Source organism: Peromyscus maniculatus, chromosome 8 (assembly GCF_049852395.1).
Source record: "Peromyscus maniculatus bairdii isolate BWxNUB_F1_BW_parent chromosome 8, HU_Pman_BW_mat_3.1, whole genome shotgun sequence".
Classification (NCBI taxonomy): domain Eukaryota; kingdom Metazoa; phylum Chordata; class Mammalia; order Rodentia; family Cricetidae; genus Peromyscus; species Peromyscus maniculatus.
The window spans coordinates 85,155,370-85,180,618 of NC_134859.1; the positions used below are offsets into that span (position 1 = coordinate 85,155,370).

General features: G+C 41.2%; 1 protein-coding gene across 4 annotated transcripts in view; it reads right to left on the reverse strand.

Moving 5' to 3' along the window:
• Nucleotides 1-810: 810 nt before the first annotated feature.
• The window catches only part of Med1 (mediator complex subunit 1), a 39,380-nt gene continuing 14,941 nt past the window's right edge, over nt 811-25,249 (reverse strand). For 2 of the 4 annotated variants that reach the window (XM_006971847.4, XM_076543294.1), the window contains 11 exons: nt 21,343-21,414; nt 20,108-20,182; nt 19,249-19,322; nt 17,134-17,223; nt 15,161-15,272; nt 14,184-14,308; nt 13,770-13,888; nt 11,756-11,957; nt 9,354-9,449; nt 9,054-9,159; nt 3,772-7,155 (listed from right to left, as the gene is read on the reverse strand). In XM_006971847.4, the coding sequence (XP_006971909.1) occupies nt 3,906-7,155; nt 9,054-9,159; nt 9,354-9,449; nt 11,756-11,957; nt 13,770-13,888; nt 14,184-14,308; nt 15,161-15,272; nt 17,134-17,223; nt 19,249-19,322; nt 20,108-20,182; nt 21,343-21,414 (4,321 nt within the window). In that variant the 3' untranslated portion in view covers nt 3,772-3,905. Of the gene's footprint in view, nt 7,156-9,053; nt 9,160-9,353; nt 9,450-11,755; nt 11,958-13,769; nt 13,889-14,183; nt 14,309-15,160; nt 15,273-17,133; nt 17,224-19,248; nt 19,323-20,107; nt 20,183-21,342; nt 21,415-25,249 lie in introns of all 4 variants that reach the window. The other 2 variants (XM_006971848.3, XM_042282728.2) reach the window with 2 other exon arrangements.

Sequence of the window (25,249 nt, forward strand, 5' to 3'; positions counted from 1 at the left end):
TCCTTGAACACTGGCTGGCCTCGAATTCGAGAGACCCACCTGCCTCTGACTCCCCAGTTCTGGCATTAAACACGTCATGACCCTTGGCCAAACTTTCTTTTTCCCCATAGAGGCCTTCCTACACTCACTTCAGAAAAGTCAGTTCTTGACCACAAAAACCTGGGTTCATGGTACATTCTCTCTCAGTCCTACATGCTTGTAAGCATTTACTTTACTTCTGCCAGTGGAAAAACCAGCAACGTTTAGTAGCATTCCAGGAAGTTACTGATGAATTTTATACCAACTGCAAGTCAGGAGAGAAAAACTGGCACACACAAAAAAATCAAATATAAACAAAAACAAAATCTGTCCCTTGAGTCAACCAACTATGCATTCCTGTGAGCCCATTTAGAAAACTCAGAGAAGCCATTGGTTTTTAACTAATTTGGATTTTTCAGGCACTTATCAAATGAAAATATTCAAAGGATGAGACTTTATGGTGTTGACTCATACCTGTAATCCCAATGTTCCAGAGGTCGAGACATAAGGACTGTTTGAGTTCTGAATCATACTGTGCTACATAGCAAGTTCTTGGACGACTGGGCTAGCTAGACAGTGTCTCAAAGAGACAAATAACAAAACAAACAAAGGCCCAGCCCCTCAACTCTTGGGAAGAGAAGGGCAAGAGGATCAAGTGTTCAAGGTCTGGCTGGGCTACATAAAACCCAGTCTCAAAAAAAACAAGAGGCCAGCCTGATCTACACAGTGACTTCCAAACCAGCCAGGGCTGCCTAGTATCCCTTTTGAAAAAACAACAAAAACTTCAGAGGCTTATTACTTTTTATCAAAGAAATTTATTTGTATGTAAAGAAACAGTTTTTCTTTTCCTTTTCTTTTTTTGTAATGTTTTAAAGGGGGAAAAAAATCCCACAGATTTTTTCCAATTTCAAAAAACGAAAAAAAAAAACCCAAAATATTTACATAACAGCCATACACACAGAAAATCAAATGAGAAATACTTTAAGACCCTTCCCACTGCTCCTGATGTACATGTTTTAACTCAAAATGTAAAGCTCAGCTCTATCATTGAGCATGTTTCCCAACCTAGTTTCTAAGATAATACTTCCTGTCCCTCCAAAAGTTAATTCCAAGTCAAATAATTGGGGGGCAGGGCTAAAGATAAAAATAAAATAGAAAATGAGATTACCCAGGGATTGCGAATGTTCACTATACTGACATCTGCTGTGACTCAACTGTGGATACTATGGGACTCACTGGCTCTTCTGAAAATTCATGATATTGCTGTTCTATATTCTCAGACCTTGGCCTGACAAAAATAAAATCCAATTCAAGAGTTATCAACCTCAAGCTGGCTTTGGCAATTATATCAGGTCCCCCTTGCTCACCGTGGAAATACTTGTTTTAAGATACACTGACTTTGAATCTGAAATATTCGTGTACATCAGAGCAGATTTTGTCCAAAGGCCCTTAACATGAAGCCAAAAGACCGAAGAATCAGGTCAAACTGAAAACACAGAACGTCCAACAGCAGCCATCAGGTGGAAGTTGACTTCGTGTTCTTGCCGTCTTTTGAAACAGGAGAATGAGCACGCCTGGATGGGAGGGAGGTGTTCCAGGCTTGGTTTATTCTGCTTCTTCTCCTCCACCCTGTGGAGAAATGCAGTGCTCCCTGGTTCCCAGGCAGGGTGAAGCAGTTTAGCCCCGGCTCCCTGTTAAGCAAGTTCAGATGCTGGGCCATTGTGTGGGGTGTGCCCATCGACAATTCAGGGGCTTATCCTTCATCCAGATCCTAACTCGGGATTCTTTGATCTGGGATGAAGACAGAAAGAGAGAAAAAGCTTCCCAGTTTACTCATTTTGGTATTTGCTGGCGCTGCTGGGGGGACTGAGCCCCTTATACTATGCAGTACATTTCCCCAGGAGGTCATCCCCACCCAGAACAAACTGAAACACCATATAACTTTAACTCTCCTGCAGAAACTAAGAGGGTAAGATTCAGAACCAGGTGGCAAACTTCTGAGAAATCCAACCTGGTTGTATATCTGAGACACTGCCACTGCATCAGCACCACAAGATAAAGCACTCTGGTGTCACCTTGCCCATGTCCTCGTTCGTGTCACCCAAGACAGTGGACTCTGATAGGGTAACAGGGAACTTTTCTTGCTCCACTTTACAGTTTTGTTTCCTATTTATTGCCTTGGGACACAGAAACGGCGGAGTTGTTGAGAACTGATGACCAGAAAAGGGAGAACACCAAAGGAAATGAGAAACAGTCAGGAAAGAAAGCCACAGTAGATTTCCCAAGTCTATGCTAACTCCAACCTGCAGAGAGTTGGATCTAGAAATCGTCCGTATCTGATGAAGTCACTCCACTTGTAACACACACAGACATGAATCACCTGGCTCTTTTTTTTTTTTTTTTTTTTTTTTTTTTTTTGTGATCCAGAAGAGTTGTGCTGGGGATTATGCCCCATCCCGCTGATCCAGATCCTGAACGGAACCATCAGGAACGGCACAGTGCAGGTGGCAAAATCAAAGTAAGGCCGCGGGTTTTTGTGAGGACCTCCAAATACTGAGAACTTCTGTTGCACTCAAAGTGGTCTCCTGGATTTCTCTATTTATGAGAAGGGCTTCATTTGATGTCCCTCAGAATCCAGACTCAGACCTGTTTCTCCAAAAAGGTCCAATTGTATGCTACACAGTAGCAAGGTTTATCTTCATGCTCACTTAGCATTCCAGGCCCCTGTTACTTCAAGTGAGCTTGAAATTGTTTTAAGTGAACTATGGCTGCATTTTTTAAAACTGTTTATCTCGGGGAGCACACAGTAGAGTGACTTAAGTCTGAACTCCTCCTCCTTGTGATGAAGAGAAACAAAGAGTCCAGCTCTTAGGAATGGCATCAGCTCTCCTGCAAACAAAATGCTGGGATGTAGACTTTTGGCACATTGTGGAACTAGGAGAACTACTAATTCTGAAATGGTTTTCATACCATAGGGTATAGAATCTGAAAACATATTTATACCCCGCAAAACCACCCTTCCTTTTCAATGAAAAAAGATAAATCTTTTAACTGCATAGGGAGGTAACTCCTATTATTCCTATGATGTCTGAACCCTGTGAAAAACCTCCAGAGATAATAGTTTTGGTTTTTCTATTTCACTTCAAAGACAGGCTCTGATTAACCTGTGCAGGCTTTGATGCTGCAGCATCAGCAAAAACTGCGAGCTCCCCACCACCGAACAAACTTCGCCCTTCCTGCCTATCATTGTGAACCATAACCTTCATAGATTTAAGAACAAACATTGCATAAAAACAAACATTAAGGATTAAAATATTACAAATAAATAGCTAAAATAATTTTCCCTCCCACAATCACTCCTAAGAAACAGACACCAAACATTGCTTGAAGTGTCCAAGACTGCCAGTCCTTCCCTTGCCCATGCTTCCAATGGACAACTACCAAAGGGGAACAACCTTCATGCAAACGCATCAAGGAATGTATTGCTTTTTTCATTTTCTGCCCAGCCCTTCAAATACATGCACTAAAATGAGTTTAACGCATGTCCTGAAAATGGAAAAAGGGAGAAAAATATATATGAATATTTCCCACAACAGTTTTCCCACCCTTCCCTCTCTATACCCTTTCCCACCCCCTCCCTTTCTTAAGCAAGTATTTTTTAACATTTCTTTCTGGCAAAGAAATATGACTTGTTGAACAACCAACCCCATGGTCCCTTTAGTAGGGTTTAGATATACTTTTATAAATGTACCCAGCTTGGTGTAGAGGCCATGCCCGTTAGGAATCTTAAGCACAGATCAGGCCTGTCTGACTCACCCCTTGTGTTGGTTTACATGTAAATGTATCATTAGTTTCTTCTCTGGACATATGTTTAGAAAATAAGGTTCTTAATTGCCAATCAGGGCCACATCCATAAGATCATCATCTTCCTCCCCAATCATAAAGTCAGGGCTAAGCCTTGAAGGCCGGTCTGCAGATAAGACTGGGTTATTTGTCATAGACAACGTCTGATCTGAAGAAATGGGAGATTTAGACCAATTCTCTGGCTTGATGTTGTGAGATTTTTTCTTGTCTCTGTCTTTGTCTCTGTCCCGGTCTCTGTCTTTGTCTTTGACTTTCTTCTTTTCCTTTTTGTGCTTCTTATGCTTCTCTGTGCTGTATTCTGGAAGTGGTCGGATACCATCATCTGAGCTGGGGCTGTTCTGGTAAGATTTCTCTGCTATAGAGGAGCCTGACTCACTTTCACTGTCCACATTCTGGGGTGTATATGCTGGCGACTTACTATGGCTGGGAGAACCACGTTCATGCTTTGGAGTGGAACCACTGATCAATGGAGAACCATAGTTTTTTGAAGAGGCCATCTGTGGCCTGAGCCCTTCTCCACTACTTTCTCCTGGTTTCTGTAGAGTCACTTTGGCTTTAATGCTAGGGGAGCCTCCATCATGTTTGCTGATAATAATTTTTGCCACACCCGTGCTCCCCACATTTTTTGACTCTGAGGTCTTCTTAGAAGAATCCACTGAGCCTCCAGAAGTAGAAACCTTTGATTTGTCTTTATCGCTTTTCTCACGCTTGCTCTGGAACTCCCCTCCTGACATGTTATGTTTGGAGGACATGGGGTGGTTAGAAGAATTTGTGCTTACTCCCATCTGACTGTCCACTGGATCCTCACCCCCAGGCCCACTGGTAACAACCCCGTGCTTCAGTTTATCTATGACAGCTGTCAAGGAAGGCTTCTTATTCCTACTAGGAGATTTCCCTTTGGAACTTCCATGCTGATTCTGAGAGGATGACATGGAAGAACCACTTGAGGAAAATGAGGAGGAAGATGGTGTACAAGAATTAGATGCCGGGGGAGTTTTCTGAGACAATGAGCCTGAGGACCCTGACCCTGAAGATGACTTCATGCCAGAGCTTGAACTAGTTCCTGACATATGAGAGCCACCAGAACCTGAACTGATAGGGGACTTGGCTTTAGAGGATGGGGGGGTCCCAGGAACAGGCTTCATTGGAGAGGCAAGCTTCTCTGAGCCTCCAGGAGGCCTTGAATGAGAAGGGGATATGTTTGGTTTACTTATGGAAGGATTCATAAGTGAGGATGGCTTGCCTTGAGGTTTCACCTTAGTACTGCTAGATCCACTGCTCAGTCCATGTTTGGTAATGGGAGAGGAGCCTGGCTTTCCCCCTGTCTGAGAGGAATTTTTGGACTGGCTGGATCCAGAGGACCCTTGGTTAGAATACATACTGCCACTTAGCTTGGAACTTGACGAGCCTTCTGATTTACTGCTTTTCATCTTGCCTGAGGTGGAAGCAGAAGACGAGGAAGAGGAGGAAGAATGACTATGGTGGCTTTTGCTGCCAGAGGAAGACACAGAACCACTGCTGGTGTACTGGCTGTGAGAGGAAGGCTTACCCACCATCACTGTGCCCTTGGGAATCTGAATAGTGATTTTGGGAATGGGCGGGGTAGCAACACCTGGGGGAGTCTGAGACCTTCCTGAACTGCCTGGAGATTTGGACCCGCCTGTGCTGGTGGGTGGGGTGAAAGGTCTATTAGAAGAACTGTGAGATGGAGACTTCCCCTCAGTGTCTGCCTTCTTCCGCTTCGGAGGCTTATCTTTGCTCTTCCCATCATTGGAAGGAGTTCGGCTGCGCTTGCCTGGTTTGCTATCTAACCCAGGGCCTGGCACACTGCTAGCACCAGTGCCGTTACCTTCCTTTACCCTCTTCTGAGTTTTGTCTTTCCCCAATTCTCCAGTGGTCATTAAAGGACTCTGACTACCACTGTGGTGCTCCATAAGATCTGCAGGACCCAAAGCCTTACCAGCTACTGATATAATACTGAAGTCAACTGTGTCAGCTTGGCTACTGCTCTTAAATTTTGTCTCCCCGTTATCACCTCCAAGTATTGGCATCCCCAAAGTATTTAAAGCCTGAGATGCAAATCCTTTGAAATCATCATTATCCCCACTTTGACTACTTTCATCAAAATATTCTTCTCCAAAACCACTTTGGCTTTGGCTGTTCAACAAATCAGGATTAAAATCTACTCCATCAGGGAAAAAATGATTGGTAGGAGAATCACTACTGGGGCTTCCAGCAGCATCAGCAATAAGGTCAGCTGGATCAGTGTAAGGATTTTCATTATTATTAGTTTGAAAGACATCAGAGTCAAAGAGGGCACTCTGAGAGTGCCCAGAACTTGAAGGATCTCGAACAGGGGTGCCAATGGGTGGGCAATCATCACTAGTGCTGGGAAGCTTTGAGGCTTCTTCTGCAATGTCTGAAAGGATATCAGTTACATCTGGGCCAATGCTGTCTGAACTGGATAGTCGAACCATCCTTTGAATACTAGGTTGGGGGTGAGGTACTGGTTGTGGGTAAGTTGTTGGGGGAGTACTACACTGGCTTGGAGCTGGAGTGATATGAGGTGTATCCAGCGCGTCAGCTGTCATGCTGACATCAAACATAGGGTTCTGTGAGTCGACATCCATTGAAAAGAGCTCTCTCTGAAAATCGTCTTCAGTCTGGTGCTTGGATTTGTCAGGTGGTACTCTTGATGACTTCTTCTTCTTGGTCTTGTTGCTCCCCGAGCATATTTCCATCCGGGGTGATCCGGAAGAGGAGTTCTGCCTTTCTAAAGGGCTGCTTCCATAAAGGGTTGAGAAATCCTGGGCAGGGTTATCTTTAAGAAGGTTCATGAGCATCGGGTGGTTCTTGGTGTTGCCGGCCATCGAAGAGACAGGTGGCGGCGTGTGATGAGGAGGGGTCGGACTCGAGCCAATGGTAGACCCCCCGTTCCCTGTGATTTGCAACAAACTGGTAAGAATTGGGTTCTGAGAAACCTTGCTGAAGTCCTCCCCATGGCCCACCGACTCATGCCGATCTCTGATGCTCATGCTCATGTTAAACAAGGTGGTAATGGGACCCCCCGGAAAGGTGTTGGTTGGTGTGGTGGTACCACTCATTGGGTTGTTGCCTGTGGCCATGCCATACCCTGGGCTGCTAGCCGGGGGCAGGTTCTTTTTCACCATGTCTTCAACTGTCTCTGCAATGAGGGACAGTGCTGGGGTGTCAGCCTGTATGGTTTCAGCCTTCCTCCGAATAGCCCTCATCGTCACAGGGATGGACATACATCTGTAAGATAGGAGGGGGAAAGTTAGCACTCTATTCATTAGCTGATGAATAAAACCTAACATTTATTTGGACAAAGGGCTCTACTTTTGCCTGAGATTTAGATAAGCCTCACAAGTTTGTAGTTAGCAATTTTCAGATAAAGTAATCTATAAGACAAGAGTAATTTTATCAAATTACAAAGCTTTGGGTATACTGATTCTAAAAAGAATTGTGATCCAACACTTATGGAACACACACTAAAACCAAACCAGAGCCCAAAACCAGTTTACACTGAAATAAAAGGCAGCTAGTCCTCAGGCATGGGTGGGACAAGAATTGTGACTTCAAAGCCGGTTTGAACTACAACAGCCAGACCCTGTCTCAAAAATAAAAAATAGGAGAAACAAGGGAAGGGATTATAATGATAATGGAATCCAGTAATAAAATACCTTTTGGGGGTACAGGTGATACATATGAAACCACTAAAGAAGCCATTGGCAATACCAAAAATACTTGTTGAAAGTACTATTGCTGGTGATGCAGTACTGCTTAGTTTAACAAAACACTTCTAACTTCCAGGTAAATTTAGACTATAAACATACTTTGGAAAACATTTTGCTTTAGTATGTGTATTAGCAAATTTTGTCCTATGCTAAACAGTCATATTTTGGGCATTGTAAACTGTAAGTGTTCTGTCTTAAAGACTCTGATATTTTTGCTTGAAAGCAAAAATTTAATGGGAATCTATTAAAATGTACTTTTGAGGCTTGGGGGTGTGGCTCAACTGCTACAGTGCTTGCCTTCCATGAACTCAATCCTAGGCTTTCTCCCTGGCACCAAATAAAGCAGGTGGGGTGGCAAAAAACTCAATGAAAGCACCCAGGAAGTGGAGGCAGAATGACAGGGAGTTCAAGGTCATCCTTTGTTACATTATCAAGGCCAGCTTGGAAGACTGAGGCCCTGTCTCAAAACTTAAATGAACAACATCTATTTTTAAATAGACTGTCAGCTCACGACTTTAGAAAGAAATACTTCAAAATTACATATTAATGTTTCCAGGAAGCTAACTGGTTTAAATATTAACTTCCCACACACTGCCATTTAACACGGTCAATCCCTTAAAATATGAAAAAAGAGGTAAGTTCAAGGCTGGGATGGTGATGCCTGCCCTTTCATCTCGAGACTCACAAGGCAAAGAAAGGGAGGCCATTCTCTGAACTCAAGGCCCACCTGTCCTAAATAGCAAGTTCTATGTCAGCAATAATGAGAACCTGTCTTTAAAAAAAAAAGAAAGAAAAGAAGAGCTGGGTGGTGGCGGCACACGCCTTTAATCCCAGCACTCGGGAGGCAGAGCCTGTGGCCAGCCTGGTTTACAGAGTGAGATCCAGGACAGGCACCAGAAGTACACAGAGAAACCCTGTCTCAAAAAACAAAAACAAAAAACAAAAAAAAAAAAAAAAAAGGAAGGAAGGAAGGAAGGAAGGAAGGAAGGAAGGAAAAGTGCATCTTTTTTCAGCTCTCTCTCACCTGAAAAGTATCTTAATAACAAGGCTTGAAAATTACCAGCCTTACCCCTATTGTTTTCATAGTGATATTTAAGTAACAAACAAAATTCACATTTTTTTTAACCCAAAGTATAGTGAATTCAAATAAATGGCAATGTCTCTCTTTTAATTCAGGTAAAAATAAAAGCATGCAGCATGGTGATGCACATCTTTAATCCCAGCACTCTGGAGGCAGAGGCAGGAGGATCTCTGAGTTCCAGGCCAGCCTGGTCTACAGAGTGAGTTCCAGAACAGTCAGTCAAGGCTACACAGGGAAACCCAAACCCTGTCCTGAAAAACAACATAAATAAATAAAAGCAAACACACTTTGTACAAATCTTGGTAGAATTCTTATGGAAAAAGGGCCACCACTACCTTTGAACAACTTTGGCAATGAAGTCATCTGTACAGATGAGTGCATCTGACAGCCCCTTGTAGAGTTTACAGCTCACATGTGTTGAGTCCTGCACATCCATTACCACTGAAAGACAAAATGTACAGATACTTGTGATACATCCAGCTACTCACCTTGTAAGAAAAGATACTTTAATCCCAGCACTAGGGAGGCAGAGCCAGGTGGATCTCTGTGAGTTCGAGGCTGACATAGAGAAACCCTGTCTCAGAAAAACCACAAAGATACATCCCAAGAAAGATGTTTCCACCCAAACAACTTACCACACACAAGGGAGTCATTTACAGGGTGCTGAAAAGATACACTGAAGCCAGACTCTGAGAGCGGACACACTTCAAACTGTAGGAGCCCAGGAGAGTCTAAAAAAACAAGGAAAAAGAGCATAACCATACTTAAGACATGAGACAAATAATTGTCTTTATATAGACAGTGAAATAGCCAGCTGACCACCAGACTCACATGGTACACATACATACAAGACAAGCAAAACATTCATGCATATAAAATAAATAAAATATAAAATTTTTTAAACAAAAGTAATTTAGTAAACGTACTATCTTGTTTCATTTTATAATGTATGACATGGTCTGGTGTAGCCCAGGCTACTCTTGAATCCATACTCCTCCTGTCTTAGCCGCTCTTTAAAGGTATTCGCCGTCATGCCCAGCTCTCAGTGTTTCATTCTATTTGACTAGCCACCTAGTCCTATTACCATAAAACCCACTGGTTTTGGTTGGTTGGTCTTTTGCTTTTCAGACAGGATTTCACCATGCAGCCCAAGAACTCTATGTAGAGATCCACCTGCCTTTGCCTGCTAGTGTTGAGATCACAATCTGCACCACCATAACCAGAATAAAACCTACTTTCTATCAAGGTATTTATCTGTCAACTATGCAGCATATAACCTGGTAAACAGAGAGGTAAGGGTCGTAATCTAAAATGATGTATTTAGTTGGGCATAGTGCCACACAGCTTTAATTTCAGCACTTGGAGGCAGAGTACGTAGAGATCTCTGTGAGGGTGATTGAGACCAGTCTAGTCTACATACCAAGTTCCAGGCCAGCCAGGAAAACAGTGATACCCTGTGTCAAACTAACGACACACATACACACACTTACACCAGATACATATGTAAGCCTTCATTATAGGTTTTGGTTATTGTTTTTAGACTTTTTTTTTTTGGGGGGGGGGGGGGTAGGGCTAACAAACTGAACCCATGGCCTCACCAGTGGTAGACAACAACTGTACCTAAAAGCCACAACTTACTTTAGCCGGGTTCTTTTTTTTTTTTTTTTTTTTTTTAAACAGGGTTTCTTAGTGTAGCTCAGAGATTCACTTGCCTCTGCCTCTCAAAGGCTGGAATTAAAGGAATGGACCACTATGCCAGGCAATCTGGTTCTTCAGCCAGACACTCTAGTGGCCTAGGCCCAAATACTCATACATACACATACTTTTCCCCCTAATTCTCATTTTTACATGGGAATGGTAGTACATACCCATAATCCCAGCACTTGAGACTTGGAGGTAGAAGAATCAGAAATTTAAGAGTAGCTTCCACTGCATCCTTAGTTCAAGCTTATCTGGGGAACCTGAGACCCTATCTCAAAACAAAATTTCTGAAGTAGTTCTCTAGATTTACAGGCCTTGTTTCTTGTTGCCTACAACTTCCATAGATACATATCTAACACTAGGTAACTATCATTAAAATGATATTTGACCAAGGTAAAAATTAACTGATTAACCAGAGTAGCCAAAATTTGCATCAAAGCTTCAAGTAGTCAACTGTGTTAAAAAAAAAAAAAAAAAAAAAAAAAAAAAAAACCTTTTAGAATCCAGAAAGAAAAAGGACATATAGTTAGATACTCCAAAGAACAGGGTGGGGTGATATTTTAAGGACTAGATCTAACACTCAGAACAACATAACCTTTAGTACTGAGAAACCATTTAACAAAGTGCAGCAAGACAGCAAAGTAAAGACACAAGGCCTAGCTATGTTACTATTTAGAAAAAGGGGACAGGAAGAATGGTACAGACCTTAATCTTAACATAGGAGGCTGAAGCAGAAGGATCACTTCAATTTCAAGGCTAGCCTGGGAAAGATAGTAGTTCAAGGCCAGCCTGGACTACAAAATGAGCCCATCTCAAAAATAAAGCAAAAGAAAACAGAAAATGTTAAGTGTCTCTGTCTCTGTCTCTCTCTCTCTCTCTCTCTCACACACACACACACACACACACACACACACACACACACACACACACACACGCCTTTTATTATAAATGCCAAGTATAACAAATTAGTACCATCAAAATAATTTGTGGTGATTAAATTCCCAATTGTTTATATTGACATTCATTTTTTGGGGGGTGTGGAGGGGAGATGAGGCAGGGCTTCTCTGTGTAGCCCTGGCTGTCCCAGAACTCCTCTGTAGACCAGGCAGTTCTCAAACTCAGAGATCTGCCTGCCTCTGCCTCCCGAGTACTGGGATTAAAGTCATGCACCACCACACCAGCCACACTGACATTCTACTTCTGTTGATCGGGGTGAGGAAATCAAACATCTGTAGTCTTTAAAGCTCTATGGATATTTGAATGAGCTACCAAATTCAAGCGCCATTGGAGAAGTAAGCACCACTCTCCCTAAGTATATCAAAAGGAAGGAGAGTACCTTCTTGTAAAACAGTTCTTTTGACACAGCTTCCAATTAGGGTGTTATAAGCCACTTGGTGTCTGATCATATTCAAGATAAGAGGAACTCGGCCAGGATGCTGAAAGGTGATTTTGCTAACCAGTGTTCCCTGCAGGCTTTGGCCATCTGGAAGAGGAGCATCCTTATTGAGAAAATAGCAGTGCTGCTGACCTGGAAGAGCCTAGGCAAAAAGAAGATGGTAAATCAATGACATTTACTTACTCATTGTACCTAATCACAAACTATCCCGGAACGGGCAGGAGGAATACCAAGGGGATCAGGGAAAGGGCACACCAAAAGCATGGGAAATAATATACTTCACATATATATACAGATCTCTTCCAATAATTGATATTATGAATGGTAACTAGTTATTTGTTTAGCTAAAAGATATCTGTCTATTAATGTACTATTAAATATTGAGGACGATTGCTAACACAAAAATCATCTTAGAATTTGCATTAGCAATTCCTAAAGAATTACAAAACTCACCAGGCGGTGGTGGCGCACACCTTTAATCCCAGCACCTGGGGGGCAGAGGCAGGAGGATCTCTGTGAGTTCGAGGCCAGCCTGGTCTACAGTGCGAGATCCAGGACAGGCACCAAAACTACACAGAGAAACCCTGTCTCAAAAAACCAAAAAAGAATTACAAAACTGTATTGTAAATAAAACAACCTATATAATTATAATGTAGCTAGAATGGGGAAGCTTCTATGTTACATAAATTAAACTCTAAACATTCCTACGAATTCAAACCCAGATGAGGTTTTGGGGCCTTTCATAATTTATACATGTCAGCATCTGGTTCTCCATTCACACTTAAAGATCTTTCTTATTCTAAATCCACAGCACTTAAATGGGCTAGGGGTGAAGAGACAGCTCAGCAGTGAAGAGCACTTGCTGCTCTTTCAGAGAACTGGGATTTGGGTTCAGTTCCCAGCAACCATCCACATGGCAGCTCACAACAGTCCAACTCCAATTCCAGGGGAGTCTGACACCCTCTTCTGGCCTTTGTGGGTGCACAAATGTAGCATACTTATATAAATGCAGGCAAAACAGTCACAGACATAAAATAAAAATAGTAAATTAAGAGGAAAAATTTTTTTCCTTTTTGAGATAAGATCTCATTGTCTCACACTTGGTCCAAGAAATTAATTCTTTTGTTTCTTTTTTTGAGACATGGTTTCTCTTTGTGGCCCTGGATGTCCTGGAACTAACTAGGCTGACCTCAAACTCACAGAGATCTGCCTGCCTCTGCCTTCCAAATGCTGTCATTCAAGGTGTGTTCCACTATGCTCTCAAGAAACAACTCTTAACATCTTTAACCTTCTAGAAGGTCAAGATAGCATTGTCAGATTTTCAATTCTGATAAAAAATTTTTTTGAGAAATTTTGAGAAAAGGTCTTGCTACATAACTCAAGTACTCCTCTGAGTCAAGGCAATCCTTAAGCCTCTGCCTCCCAAATGCCCTGGCTTTCCTTGTAGATAGTTTTCAGTGTGCCTTTAGTCACAGCAGTCTAGAGGACTGGCTTAAGATCATCCTCTGCTAAGTTCAACGCCAGCCTGGATTACGTGAGACCCTATTTAGAAAAAAAAAGGGGGGGACAGCAAAGAATGCTCCTCGGGTAATAGCCAATGGCTGCTCTTCCAGAGGACCCAGGTTTGGTTCACAACATGGCAGCTCTCATTGCCTGTAACTTCAGTTCAGCTGATCTTCAGGCCCCAGGCACACATGTGGTGGTGCATGTACATACATGAAGGCAAAACGCCAACACACATAAATAAATAAATTAAATAAATAAATATATTATATATAATATATATTCACAGAGAGAGAGAAAGAGAAACATGGTTGTTTCTTTAACTCAAAAGCTCATTCCCTTTTGCTTTAGTATGTTTTAGATGACTTTTTTTGCCCCTATCAGACAGGTATCAGACCTCACTAATACTACAAAGAACCAACAATGTTCCAAATCCACAGGGCCTACTTACAGCATAAAACCGCATGTTGTGATTCAAGGGCAGGGGATCTGGATCCTTTGACAGCTCAAATTGAGTGATGAGCTCATAGAGTGGCATGTAAGTTGGCGGAGTCTCAAACAATGGGATTCCTGGAAATACAAGGACTGGTTATAATGATCATATTAAGATCAAATTATTGACAGCTCCATTTTCCTTTTATGATTTTCCTATTTATTCACCTATATATTCCAAAAGTACTTACAAAGCATTTACTAGTTTGAAACACCTAACATCTGCACTCATCAGTACTTCTTTGAGGCCTAGAGGACTGCAAGTTGTTTAATCTCAAGTTCCCCATTCACATTCATAAAAAGTAGGTTTTATCTTAATAAGTAGCTACCTTTATTACAGTTTGGCAAACATTTAAAAAAAAAAAGAGCTTACCTGTGCAGTTCTGCAGTTTCTGAACAAACGCTTTAGATACTGGGATTGGCTGAGGAAATTTCAAGAAGAAACAGGCAGGAAGATCAACACTGTTGGCACTAGTGACTGAGGAGAAAGAAGGGGTCCTTCAAAAAAGAAGAGGGGGAAATTTCCGTTTTGAAAAAATCTGAACACTTTTTCTTAGACATGTATATATTACACAGATCCATAACATCTATCAAAAGCTCACTTTTCGGGGGCTGGAGAAATGGCTTAGAGGTTAAGAGCACCAACTGCTCTTCCAGAGGTCCTGAGTTCAATTCCCAGGAACCACATGGTGGCTCACAACCATCTGTAATAAGGTCTGGTGCCCTCTTCTGGTCATACATGCTGTATACATAATAAATAGATAAATCTTTAAAAAAAAAAAAAGCTCACTTTTCTACTTTCCTTCCCATAATTTAAAATTAAATTATCTTGCTAAGTAGGAAGTATTTAATAAAACATTTATGATGGGGCTCAGGGTCTAGCTCAGTTTGACAGTATGTGCTTCTCATTTGCAGCTCTGGGTTCAACCCCAGTACCAAAACCAGAAACAAAATCTGATTAATTTATTCAGGACAAAGAATACAGTATACAGGAAATGTTGACATAGCTCAATGGTTACGAACACTATCTGGTTCAATTCCCAGCACCCACATGGCAGCTTAGACCATCTATAACTCTAGCCCCAGGAGATCTGATGTCCTCTTCTAGCCTTCAAGGGCACCAGGAACACAGATGGGTTGCAGACACACATGCAGGCAAAACACACATATAAAATTTTTTTTAATTAATTATAAACAAATTTGTAAATGTATGTGTTTTGTGAGTAGATATCAAATAGTAACATTCAAATAAATAACAATAGAGGAATTAGTGGATGGAAAGAGCAACATCTAGAAATTCAAGGAAGTCCTGAAAATGGACTTCACTACTTTAAATCCTATTTAACTTACCATTTGTTGTCAACTGGATGGGACCCCATAATTAATGGGGCAATTGGGAGTTTGTACATAGCAGATGTTCCTTCAATTGTCACTGATGCATTCATGCCCAAAGATCGAGGAACTGGGAATAGAAAAAGAAAAAAAGGTTTTCCTCCTCCTAACATAGATTACAAGGATCAGAACACTAAAAGACGGGCTGGAGAGATGGCTCAGGGGTTAAGAGCACTGGCTGTTCTTCCAAAGGTCCTGAGTTCAATTCCCAGCAACCATATGGTGGCTCACAAACATCTGTAATAAGATCTGGTGCCCTCATCTGGCCTGCAGGGATACATGCAGGCAGAACACTGTATGCGTAATAAATAAATCTTAAAAAAAAACAAACACTAAAAGACATAAAAATAACAGATATAAGTGATGGTCCTGACTCTGTAAGCCCAGCACTCTGGAGAACAAGGAAGGAAAATGCTGAGTTAGAAGCCTGCCTGAGCTACAAGGTTAAACCTACTCTCAAACAGAATGAAGCACAAAAACAAGACAAAAAAGCAGACATCATTATGGGTACAGAGTGAGTGTGAGGTCAGCTTGAGGAGTAAGACCTTATGTTTCAAAAGAAACAAAACAACAACTAAAATGCAAACAATCACACAACCCTGCACTATCAGTCATAATTAATCGGATAATCTTAATTGACACAAAATTTAAAAATCCTACAAGCTACCTTTCCACAGCCACTCAGTATTTCTTTCTGCTAATGAGTATAACACCATATAGCCCAAGGGGGGAAAAACCTTAAAGAGCTCATTATGAATATTTTCACTTACAACTTCACAACATATAAATAGGCTTGTAACTACAGGAAATAATCAATGATTGAAGTTATACTGAGGTCAAATAAAGTACTGGACTATTTCTTCTACTCTTCTGCTACATTAGTCCAAACGCAAATCAGGTGTGGTGGTGTACATCCAGGAGCCAAGAGGACCGAAGTCCCAAGTTCATCATCAGTTACATGACAAGTCTGACGCCAGCTGACCCCCATGCCACTCCCAGCTATGACTAGATGACATTCTGCCTCAAAATACCAAAACGGAAAAGTTAAAACACAAAGTGCTATTCAATACTGCAGGTTTAGTCACATTTATTTATTTTTTCATTATTTATTCGATGACTCCATAGATTAGGTTGGCCTTCAACTCAGGTTCACCTGACTGATCCTTATCAGTGCTGGCATTTTGGCATGTCCCAAACCCAGCTGCCTTCTCCTTTAAAGTAGTAAGGAAAGCTGGTTACTTTACGTCGGCAATTTGTATTTCATCATTAACTTATTTATGCATTAAGCTACTATTTTTATATACATGTATATATGTATATATATGTTTAGGTACATATAAATATACCAATATAAAATACACACACATATATTTATGTGAGGTGTATATATGATGTCTGTTTGTGTTATATCCATACATATTATAAGGATAGGGAATTCATTAAGAAATATCACATTATGAATTACAGGAAGGGAAACTGGGCATTCGAATTTTACAAATAATTTTTGTTTTGTTTTTTTTTCGAGACAGGGTTTCTCTGTGTAATTTTGGTGCCTGTCCTGTAGCTTGCTCTATAGACCAAGCTGGCCTTGAACTCACTCAAGATCTGCCTGCCTCTGCCTCCCAAGTGCTGGGATTAAAGGCGTGCGCCACCACCGCCCGGCAAAATTTACAAATATTTTTAACACACTGGAGAAAGCTGATCATAGTGTATGCCTAAAACCCTAGCACATAAGAGGGAAAGGTCGTCTTGAAGTATATAGACAGTTGAAATCACCCTGTCTCAAAACACATTCAGCTCAGTTCTTGGAAGGCTAAAGTGATATGTATGATTACTGTAAGTTTGAGAGCTAGCCTGTGTTACACAGTAAGTTCCAGAACAGCCTAGGTTGCATAAAGAGATCTGTCTCAAAGTACAAGAAAAACACTTACCATTCTTCTCATGCAAAATGATGGGAGATGCAGTCTTATCATCCAGCAGATCAGAAGGAGACGCATAGTATTTCATGTTCATTAAATGACCTATCACAAATGGAACTTATTAATTATGGCATCTTTATTAATTATTATTAATAATTATTAATACCTTTAATAAAGCATTCATATGGTGGTGCTGACCTATAATCCAGTCACTTGGGATGGAGAACAAGAAGCTCATGAGTCTTGGCTGTATAAACCCTTATCTCAAACTAACTAGAAAAGGCTGGGGACAGCTCAATGCTAGCTAGAACGCTTGCCTACAATAGGAAGGCCCTGGGTTCAATTAAACCTTTAATACGTCTCCCAAAACTACTATCTACACACATAACTGCTGAGTGTGGTAGCTCACACTGGCCTGCGATTACAGGAGGAATGCAACAAATTCAAGGCCGGCCTAGGCTTTATCGTGAGTTCAAGAACCACTTGGAAGACAGTGAGACCCTAATTCAACCTAAAAAGGGAAAAAAAAAATGGAAGCTGGGTAGAAATGTAGTTCAGTTGTAGAGTATTTGCCTAGCACACCCAAGGGTTTGAGCCCCAGCACTACATAGAACTCAGAATCTAGGGAGAGATGCCTCAACAGTTAGGAGCACTGGCTGTTCTCCCAGAGGACACAGGTTCAACTTCCAGCATCCATATGGTAGATCACAACCATCTGCAATTTGAGTTGCAGGGGACCCAAGTCCTCTTCTGTCTGCCCTCTCTGAGCATGGCATGCACAGACATCTATCTGTATAAGCAAATTACCCATGTGCATTAAAACAAAACAAAACAAAACAAAAAAACAGATAGAGCAGGGTGGTGGTGGTGGTGGTGGTGCACGCCTTTAGTCCCAGCACTTGGGAGGCAGAGATAGGTGGCTAGCCTGGTCTACAGAGTGAGTTCCAGAACAGCCAGGAATATGCAGGAAACCCTGTCTTGAAACCCCCTACCCCTACCTAAAAAAAGACAGAATGGTAAATAATATGAGGCAAGAGAATCAGAAGTCCAACACCATATGCACATAATGAGATCAAGACCAGCCTCAACTACAAGAGACTTTGTCTTTATCTTTAAAAAAGGGGGAAAAAATTGCCAGGCATAGTGGTCCACACTTTTAATCCCAGCACTCAGGAGGCAGAGGCAGGTAGATCTCTATAAATTCAAGGCCAGCCTGGTCTACAGAGCAATTTCCAGCATAGCTAAGGCTACACAATGAAACCCTGTCTCAAAAACAGACAAAAACCACATTTCTATAAGCCTATATGCAAAAAAAAAACTATTCCATAGGGCCAATAAGATAGCTTAGCAGGTAAGGACATTAGCCACAAAGTCTGACAACTGAGTTCCCAGAGACCTACAAGGCAAAAGAACAGAACTGACTCCCATTAATTGTCCTCTGATCTCCACATACTTAATAGAACACACACACACACACACACACACACACACACACACACACACACACACACACACACACGGGGGGGGGGGGGGGAGTGTATGTAATAAAATAAAAGAGTTGCAAAAATAATTCTGGGAACAATATATTTGACACAATAAAAAAACAGAGAAGTCAAGTATTAACATCTTAGAAGTCATCACAAATTACTGGTATTTGTCTCCTTTAACTTATGTCTTCACAAGCTCAATTTAAATGAGGGCCTCAGGGCTGAGCAGGTAGCTCAGTGGTGGAATACCTGGCCTACCATGCACAAAGCTTGGTTTTGATTCCCAGCACTGCAAAAAACAACAAAATAAGGGTGCTGGAGAGAGGGCTCAGTGGGAAAGAGTGCGTACCATGCTAGCATGAGCCCCTGATTAAGGATCTCAGCACTCATGTGAAAAGCCAAGCATGGCAACAAGCACACGTATAATGCCAGCACTGGTGCTCACTGACTGTAGTCTGGGTCCAGGATCCCTGAGAAACCCTGTCTCAAGAGAATAAGACCAAGTGGTAGAGTAGGACCTGTTCTCCTCTGGCCTCCTCACACAAACATGCACACCACACTCACACACATATTAACACAAAATAATGACCCTTAAACTAATACTAGACATTTTCAAAATGATCAAGATAGGATGACGTACCCCCACTCCGTGGAGTGAGATAGCCAACACTTCCATGAAGGATCTTATCCAACGGAGTAGCATTAGTTGCCTTCCTACGAGACAAATGATCTATGATGACTGAATTTGGTACCTCATAATTATAGTACTTATCAAAATGACTCTATCTTATAACAGCACATATAAGAAGTGTGTTTCACCTTCAATAAAAGGGGCTATTTTTCAGTAGACATCAACAAGTAACACAGTAAAAAGTAAAACTAAATCAGGTTTACATAGTCCCGTAACTCTGTAAGTTGAGAGGCTAACACTGGTGCATCCCATATCAGGCAACCTGGACATCCTAGTGACACTCCCTCTCAAACTAATGACTAAAAAACTACAACTGGGGCTGGAGAGATGGCTCAGAGGTTAAGAACACTGACTACTACTCTTCCAGAGGTCCTGAGTTCAATTCCCAGCAACCACATGGTGGCTGACAACCCCCTATAATGAGATCTGTTGCCAACTTCTGGCCTGCAGGGACACATGCAAGCAGAACACTGTATACATAATAAATAAATAAATCATTTAAAAAAAAAAACTACAACTGAACTACTTTTCATCAGATAATGTAACCAAGTTTGAAAATATTTCAGATAATGTCTATGGAATAACCGCCAACAATGAAATGATAGTTACTCAAAACATGGAATGCAATAATCATTGGGGAAGCAACAGCAAAAGACAAGTATGTACAATACAGACATATGCTACATAGTTATATGCAAAGATATGTAATCGAATATACCTAGAGTATACCCATGTAAAAATTAAGACCTTAGAAATCCTCTCAATGAGAAACTAAGTCATGTAGAACGGCCTCATCAGCCAGTCTTACCAGTACATAATTGCCATTTTAGAAAGGTCTTGTTCTAAGGATTGGAGAGCCAAATACATTTTAGTCTTCAGTTTGCTGGAGAGTAAATGAGGAGAAAATAGTTAAACACTTGAAAAATAAACACATACAAGCACTGACACAGGCCAGGCGGATCTCTCTAAGGACAGGCTAGCCTGGTCTACAAGACAAGTTCTAGTCCAGCCAAAATTATACAGTGAGACCCTGTCTCAAAACAATAAAACCAAAAAGTACCAACACAGAAACTCTCAAAGGTTGGAGCCATCTAGCATGTTTTACTCTTAAAAATGGTTAAAAGACACAAAGCTAGGTATGGTTTGTACACCTTTAATCCCTGCACTCAGGAGGCAGAGGCAGGCAGATCTCTGTGAGTTTGAGGCCAGCCTGGTCTACACGGTGAGTTCCAAGACATCTAGAGGTATACAGTAAGACCCTGTTTCAATAAGCAAAACCAATATATAAATTAAATACAAATAAACTAACAAAGCTGGACACTGGAGCACATGCCTAATACAATCTTGGCACTTGCAATGGAGAAAGAGGAACCTAAGGAATTCAAGGGCATCCTCAACAACATATTGAGGTCAAGCCTGGGCTACTATTTTTTTTCCAATACAACCAAAACAAAGTTTATTTTTAGAACTATCAGAGCTTATGTTTATTTCCCTTTAAAATATACAGTTTAATAGAATCCCAATTAGGCTAAAATAAAGAGAGGAGAAGCTGGGAGATGGCTCAGAGATTAAAGAGCACTACCTGCTCTTCCAAAGGTCCCGAGTTCAATTCCTAGCAACCACATGGTGGCTCACAACCATCTGTAATAAGATCTGTGCCCTCTTCTGGCCTGCAGGCATACATGCAAGCAGACCACTGTATACATAATAAATAAATAAATCTTTAAAAAAATAAATAAAGAGGGGAGGCCAGTTCCATATCCTGGAAATCAATACACGAAGGCAAAAAACAGAAGCATGCACGCGCGCACACGCACTCACACTCACACTCACACACACACACACACACACACATATTTAAAAATTAAAAACAAATACATAATGTCAGAAGCTGAACTATAGATTATAATATGAATAGAAACCGGGGTAAATATACAGCAGAAGAGTAAGAAAATATGTAACCCAAACTGGCTCACAGATTTATACTCATTTTCCCAAAATGGAAAACTTATATAAATGAATAAATGAAATGAAATTACTTACTTGTCTCCTGGAAGGTTATACAGGTTAACAAGACCCTTAAGGTGCTTAGAAAACTCATCAAAATTCTTTTCCCTATAGGTAATTCAGGAAAGTGGGAAAAGAGAATACAACAAGAAATTACAATTTTATTCTAAAAAAAAAAAAAAAAAAAAAAAAAAAGCCCCAAAACATGGCTATCTAAAAGTCATTTTAATAAACTGCTCACATCATTATCCCAAAGAGAGCTTTTTGCTTGTTTGTTTGTGTTTTTGGTTTTCAAGACAGTGTTTCTGTAGCTCTGGCTGTCCTAGAACTCCCTCTATAGATCCTCTGCCTACTGACTGCTAGGATTAAAGACAAGCACCACCACCTCTAGAGTCCCAAAGAGTTTTACAATCAATCAAGAATGGGGGGGGGGGGGAGAATTGCGGGCTGGAAAGAAGGCTCAACATTTAAAAGCGCTGGCTGCTGTTACAGAGGTCCTGCTTTCAATTCTTAGCACCCACGAGGTTTTTAATGTCTGTAACTCCAGTTTTAAGGCATCTGATGCCCTCTTTTGGCCTCCAGAAGCACTGCATCCATATGGTGCAGATAAAACATTCACACCCATAAAATGAAAAAACTGAAAACACTCAGTTTCAGTTCACTTCCTGCTGCCTTGAATCAAAATGTAGAATTCCCCAGCACCATGTCTACCTGCACACCGCAGTCCTCCCAGCCCCATGTCCCACCATTATGACAATGGACTTGTGAAACTATATGCAAGCTGAGGAAGCTGTGCCAAAAGAAACACACGATCTTGTCACAAAATTTGTTTCTATGGTGGGTTATATTTATTATATTAAGTTGAACTACTCCTGAAACACTAGGATGAAGCCCATTTGATTGTGATGATCTTTTTTATGTGTTTTTGGATTCCGTTTGCAAGTATTTTATTGAGAAATTTTGCATTTATGTACATAAGGGAAACTGATCTGTAATTCTCTTTTTTTGTTGAATCTTTATGTGGTTTGGATGTGGGGATAACTGTGGCCTCGTAAAGTGAATTTGGCAATGTTAAAAAAACAAAACAAAAACCTGAAAACAAAAGGGCTGGAGAGATGCATCCTCATTTAAGAGCACTGGCAGCTCTTCCAGAGGACCTGAGTTCAATTCCCAGCACCCACCTAGCATCTATAATAGGATCTGATAACCTCTCCTGGCATGCAGGCAGACATGCAGACATCACTCATAGATATAAATAAATAAATTTTTTTTTTTAATTTAAGTCAAAAGGTAGAGGGGCTTGGTGGTGTATTCCTACTAGCACTCAAGAATCTGAGGCAAGAGGATTGTAAGAGACTAACCTGGGATACAGAGCAAGACTTAATCTCAAAGGAGAAGTTGAGGAGAGAAGAAAAAAAAAAAAGAATAGGTCTAGAGCCACAGAATATAGATTTTACTAGTATAATGGTTGATTTTTTTTTTTAATCCCAATATTCAGGCTTAAAAATTAAAAAAAAAAAAAAAAAAGGACTAGCCGGGCATTGGTGGCACACCCCTTTAATCCCAGTACTCAGGAGCCAGAGCCCATTAGATCTCTGTGAGTTCGAGGCCAGCCTGATCTACAGAGCGAGCTCCAGTACCGGCACCAAAACTACACAGAGAAACTGTCTTTGAAAACAAACAAACAAAAAAAGGACTGAAAAACAGGAAGTGGTTGAAAATCGGTAACTTTACCATGTGTTGATCTTAGTTCCAATACACAAAAGCTCATTTGAATAATTTCTTTTTCTTTTCCTTTTCCTTTTCCTTTTTATTTTTTGCTTTTTCAAGACAGGGTTTCTCTGGGTTGTCCTGGCTGTCCTGGAACTCACTTTGTAGACCAGGCTGGCCTCAAAGTCACAGAGATCTTCCTGCCTCTGCCTCTGCCTCTCGAGTGCTGGGATTAAAGGTGTGAGCCATCACTACCACCCACCTGGCTCTGTTTTTCAGTCTTACAGGAAACAGGCCTATGACAAACTACACAGCACAACAATCCCCACTTCAGCCTCCACACTGTAGCATTTCAATACAACAGTGAGGGCCAGGAAGAACGGAGGAAACAGAAGTGGCAGCGAGTTATATTCCCAACATGCTGGTACCATGCACCCCAGTGGCGAAAATATCCGGAAAAGGATGATAACTGTCATTCAGACGCTCCTCCTTCCAATAGTTTTACAAATTAACTTTAGATTATCACCAGTTCACCAGTTAATACAGTCTTCTACTCCAGGTGAAAGGTAGAAATAGTCACTCATTCGGGAGTATTGTGGTTAAACATCTTGATAAGTTTACAAATTCCATCAAATAGTTGTATGGTTTATTTTACATTACATTACTACTTTTTTGTTTGTTTTAGATAGGGTAGTGCTATGTAGCTCATGCTAACCTGATATTATGTAGCCCAAAGTAGCCTCAAACATGAAGAAATTCCCCTCCACTGGCTCTGGGAAGCTGGGAATGAATAAAGACACGCACCATCATATTTGACTGCATTACAGCTTTTAGAAGATGGTTGTAGAACTGGCTCAGCAGTTAAAAGCAGTGGCTATTCTTACAAAGAACCCAGGTTTAGTTCCCAGAACCCACATGATGGCTCACAAGTGTTCACAGACAACTATGTGGTGAACATTCACACATGCAGGCAAAATACTCATAAACATAAAGTAAACTAAATACATCTATAAAACAAAAATTATGGGGCTCAAAAGATGGCTCAGCAGTTAAGAGCATGGACTGCTCTTCCAGAGAACCCACATGGCAGCTCACAACTATTTGATTTTCTGTTTTTTGTTTTCTTCGAGACAGGGTTTCTCTGTAGCTTTGGAGCCTGTCCTGGAACTCGCTTTGTAGACAAGGCTGGCCTGGAACTCACAGAGATCCACCTGGCTCTGCCTCCCCAGTGCTGGGATTAAAGGCGTGCGCCACCACCATCTGGCAACTATTTGTAACTCCAGTTCCAGGGGACCTGACACCCATGGCAAAACACTAAAGCACATAAAAAAAATACAGCATGGTGGTGCACGCCTTTAATCACAGCTCTCGGGAGGCAGAGCCAGGCGGATCTCTGTGAGTCTGAGGTCAGCCTGGTCTACAGAGCGAGATCCAGGACAGGCACCAAAACTACATAGAGAAACCCTGTCTCTAGATAGATAGATAGATAGATAGATAGATAGATAGATAGATAGATAGATAGATAGATAGATAGATAGATAAAAGTTGGAGTCTGGTATATTTGACCATAAACACAATAAACTACTATGGAAACCTGGGTATAAACCTACTCCCCGAAGTTACAGCTCTCTCTAAGCCACCCATCGATATCTGAGCGTTCATTCCCTTACGTTCACAACAAAACTAAACTGCCTCCAATTACCAGAAAGTCTCCTTAAGTCTGGGTTTAAATTTAAACATGGGAATCCCACTCAATTCAAAGGGAAAAATCAAGTCAGTAGGAAAAGCCACCAACAGATAAAAGACTGTCATCAAACTTACTACTTTTATTGTGACAGATTATAATACAGCTTTCTCTCCAGGCGGTGGTGGCGCACGCCTTTAATCCCAGCACTTGGGAGGCAGAGGCAGGCGGATCTCTATGAGTTCGAGGCCAGCCTGGTCTACAAAGAGAGTTCCAGGAAAGGCGCAAAGCTACCACAGAGAAACCTTGTCTTGAAAAACCAAAAAAAACAAAACAAAACAAAACAAAAAAAAAAAAAAACAGCTTTCTTCACTTCTCTCTGAAGTGAAGAAAGTTGTTTTCAAGGTGATATTAATGATTCTCAAGTATTTTCAGATTCAATGGTAGGGCTCTGGGATGCATAATCTTAAATCTTAATTTGATGGGGTTTAGAATCACCAGGGAAACAAGACTCTGGGCATATCTGTAAGGAATTATCTAGGTTAGGTA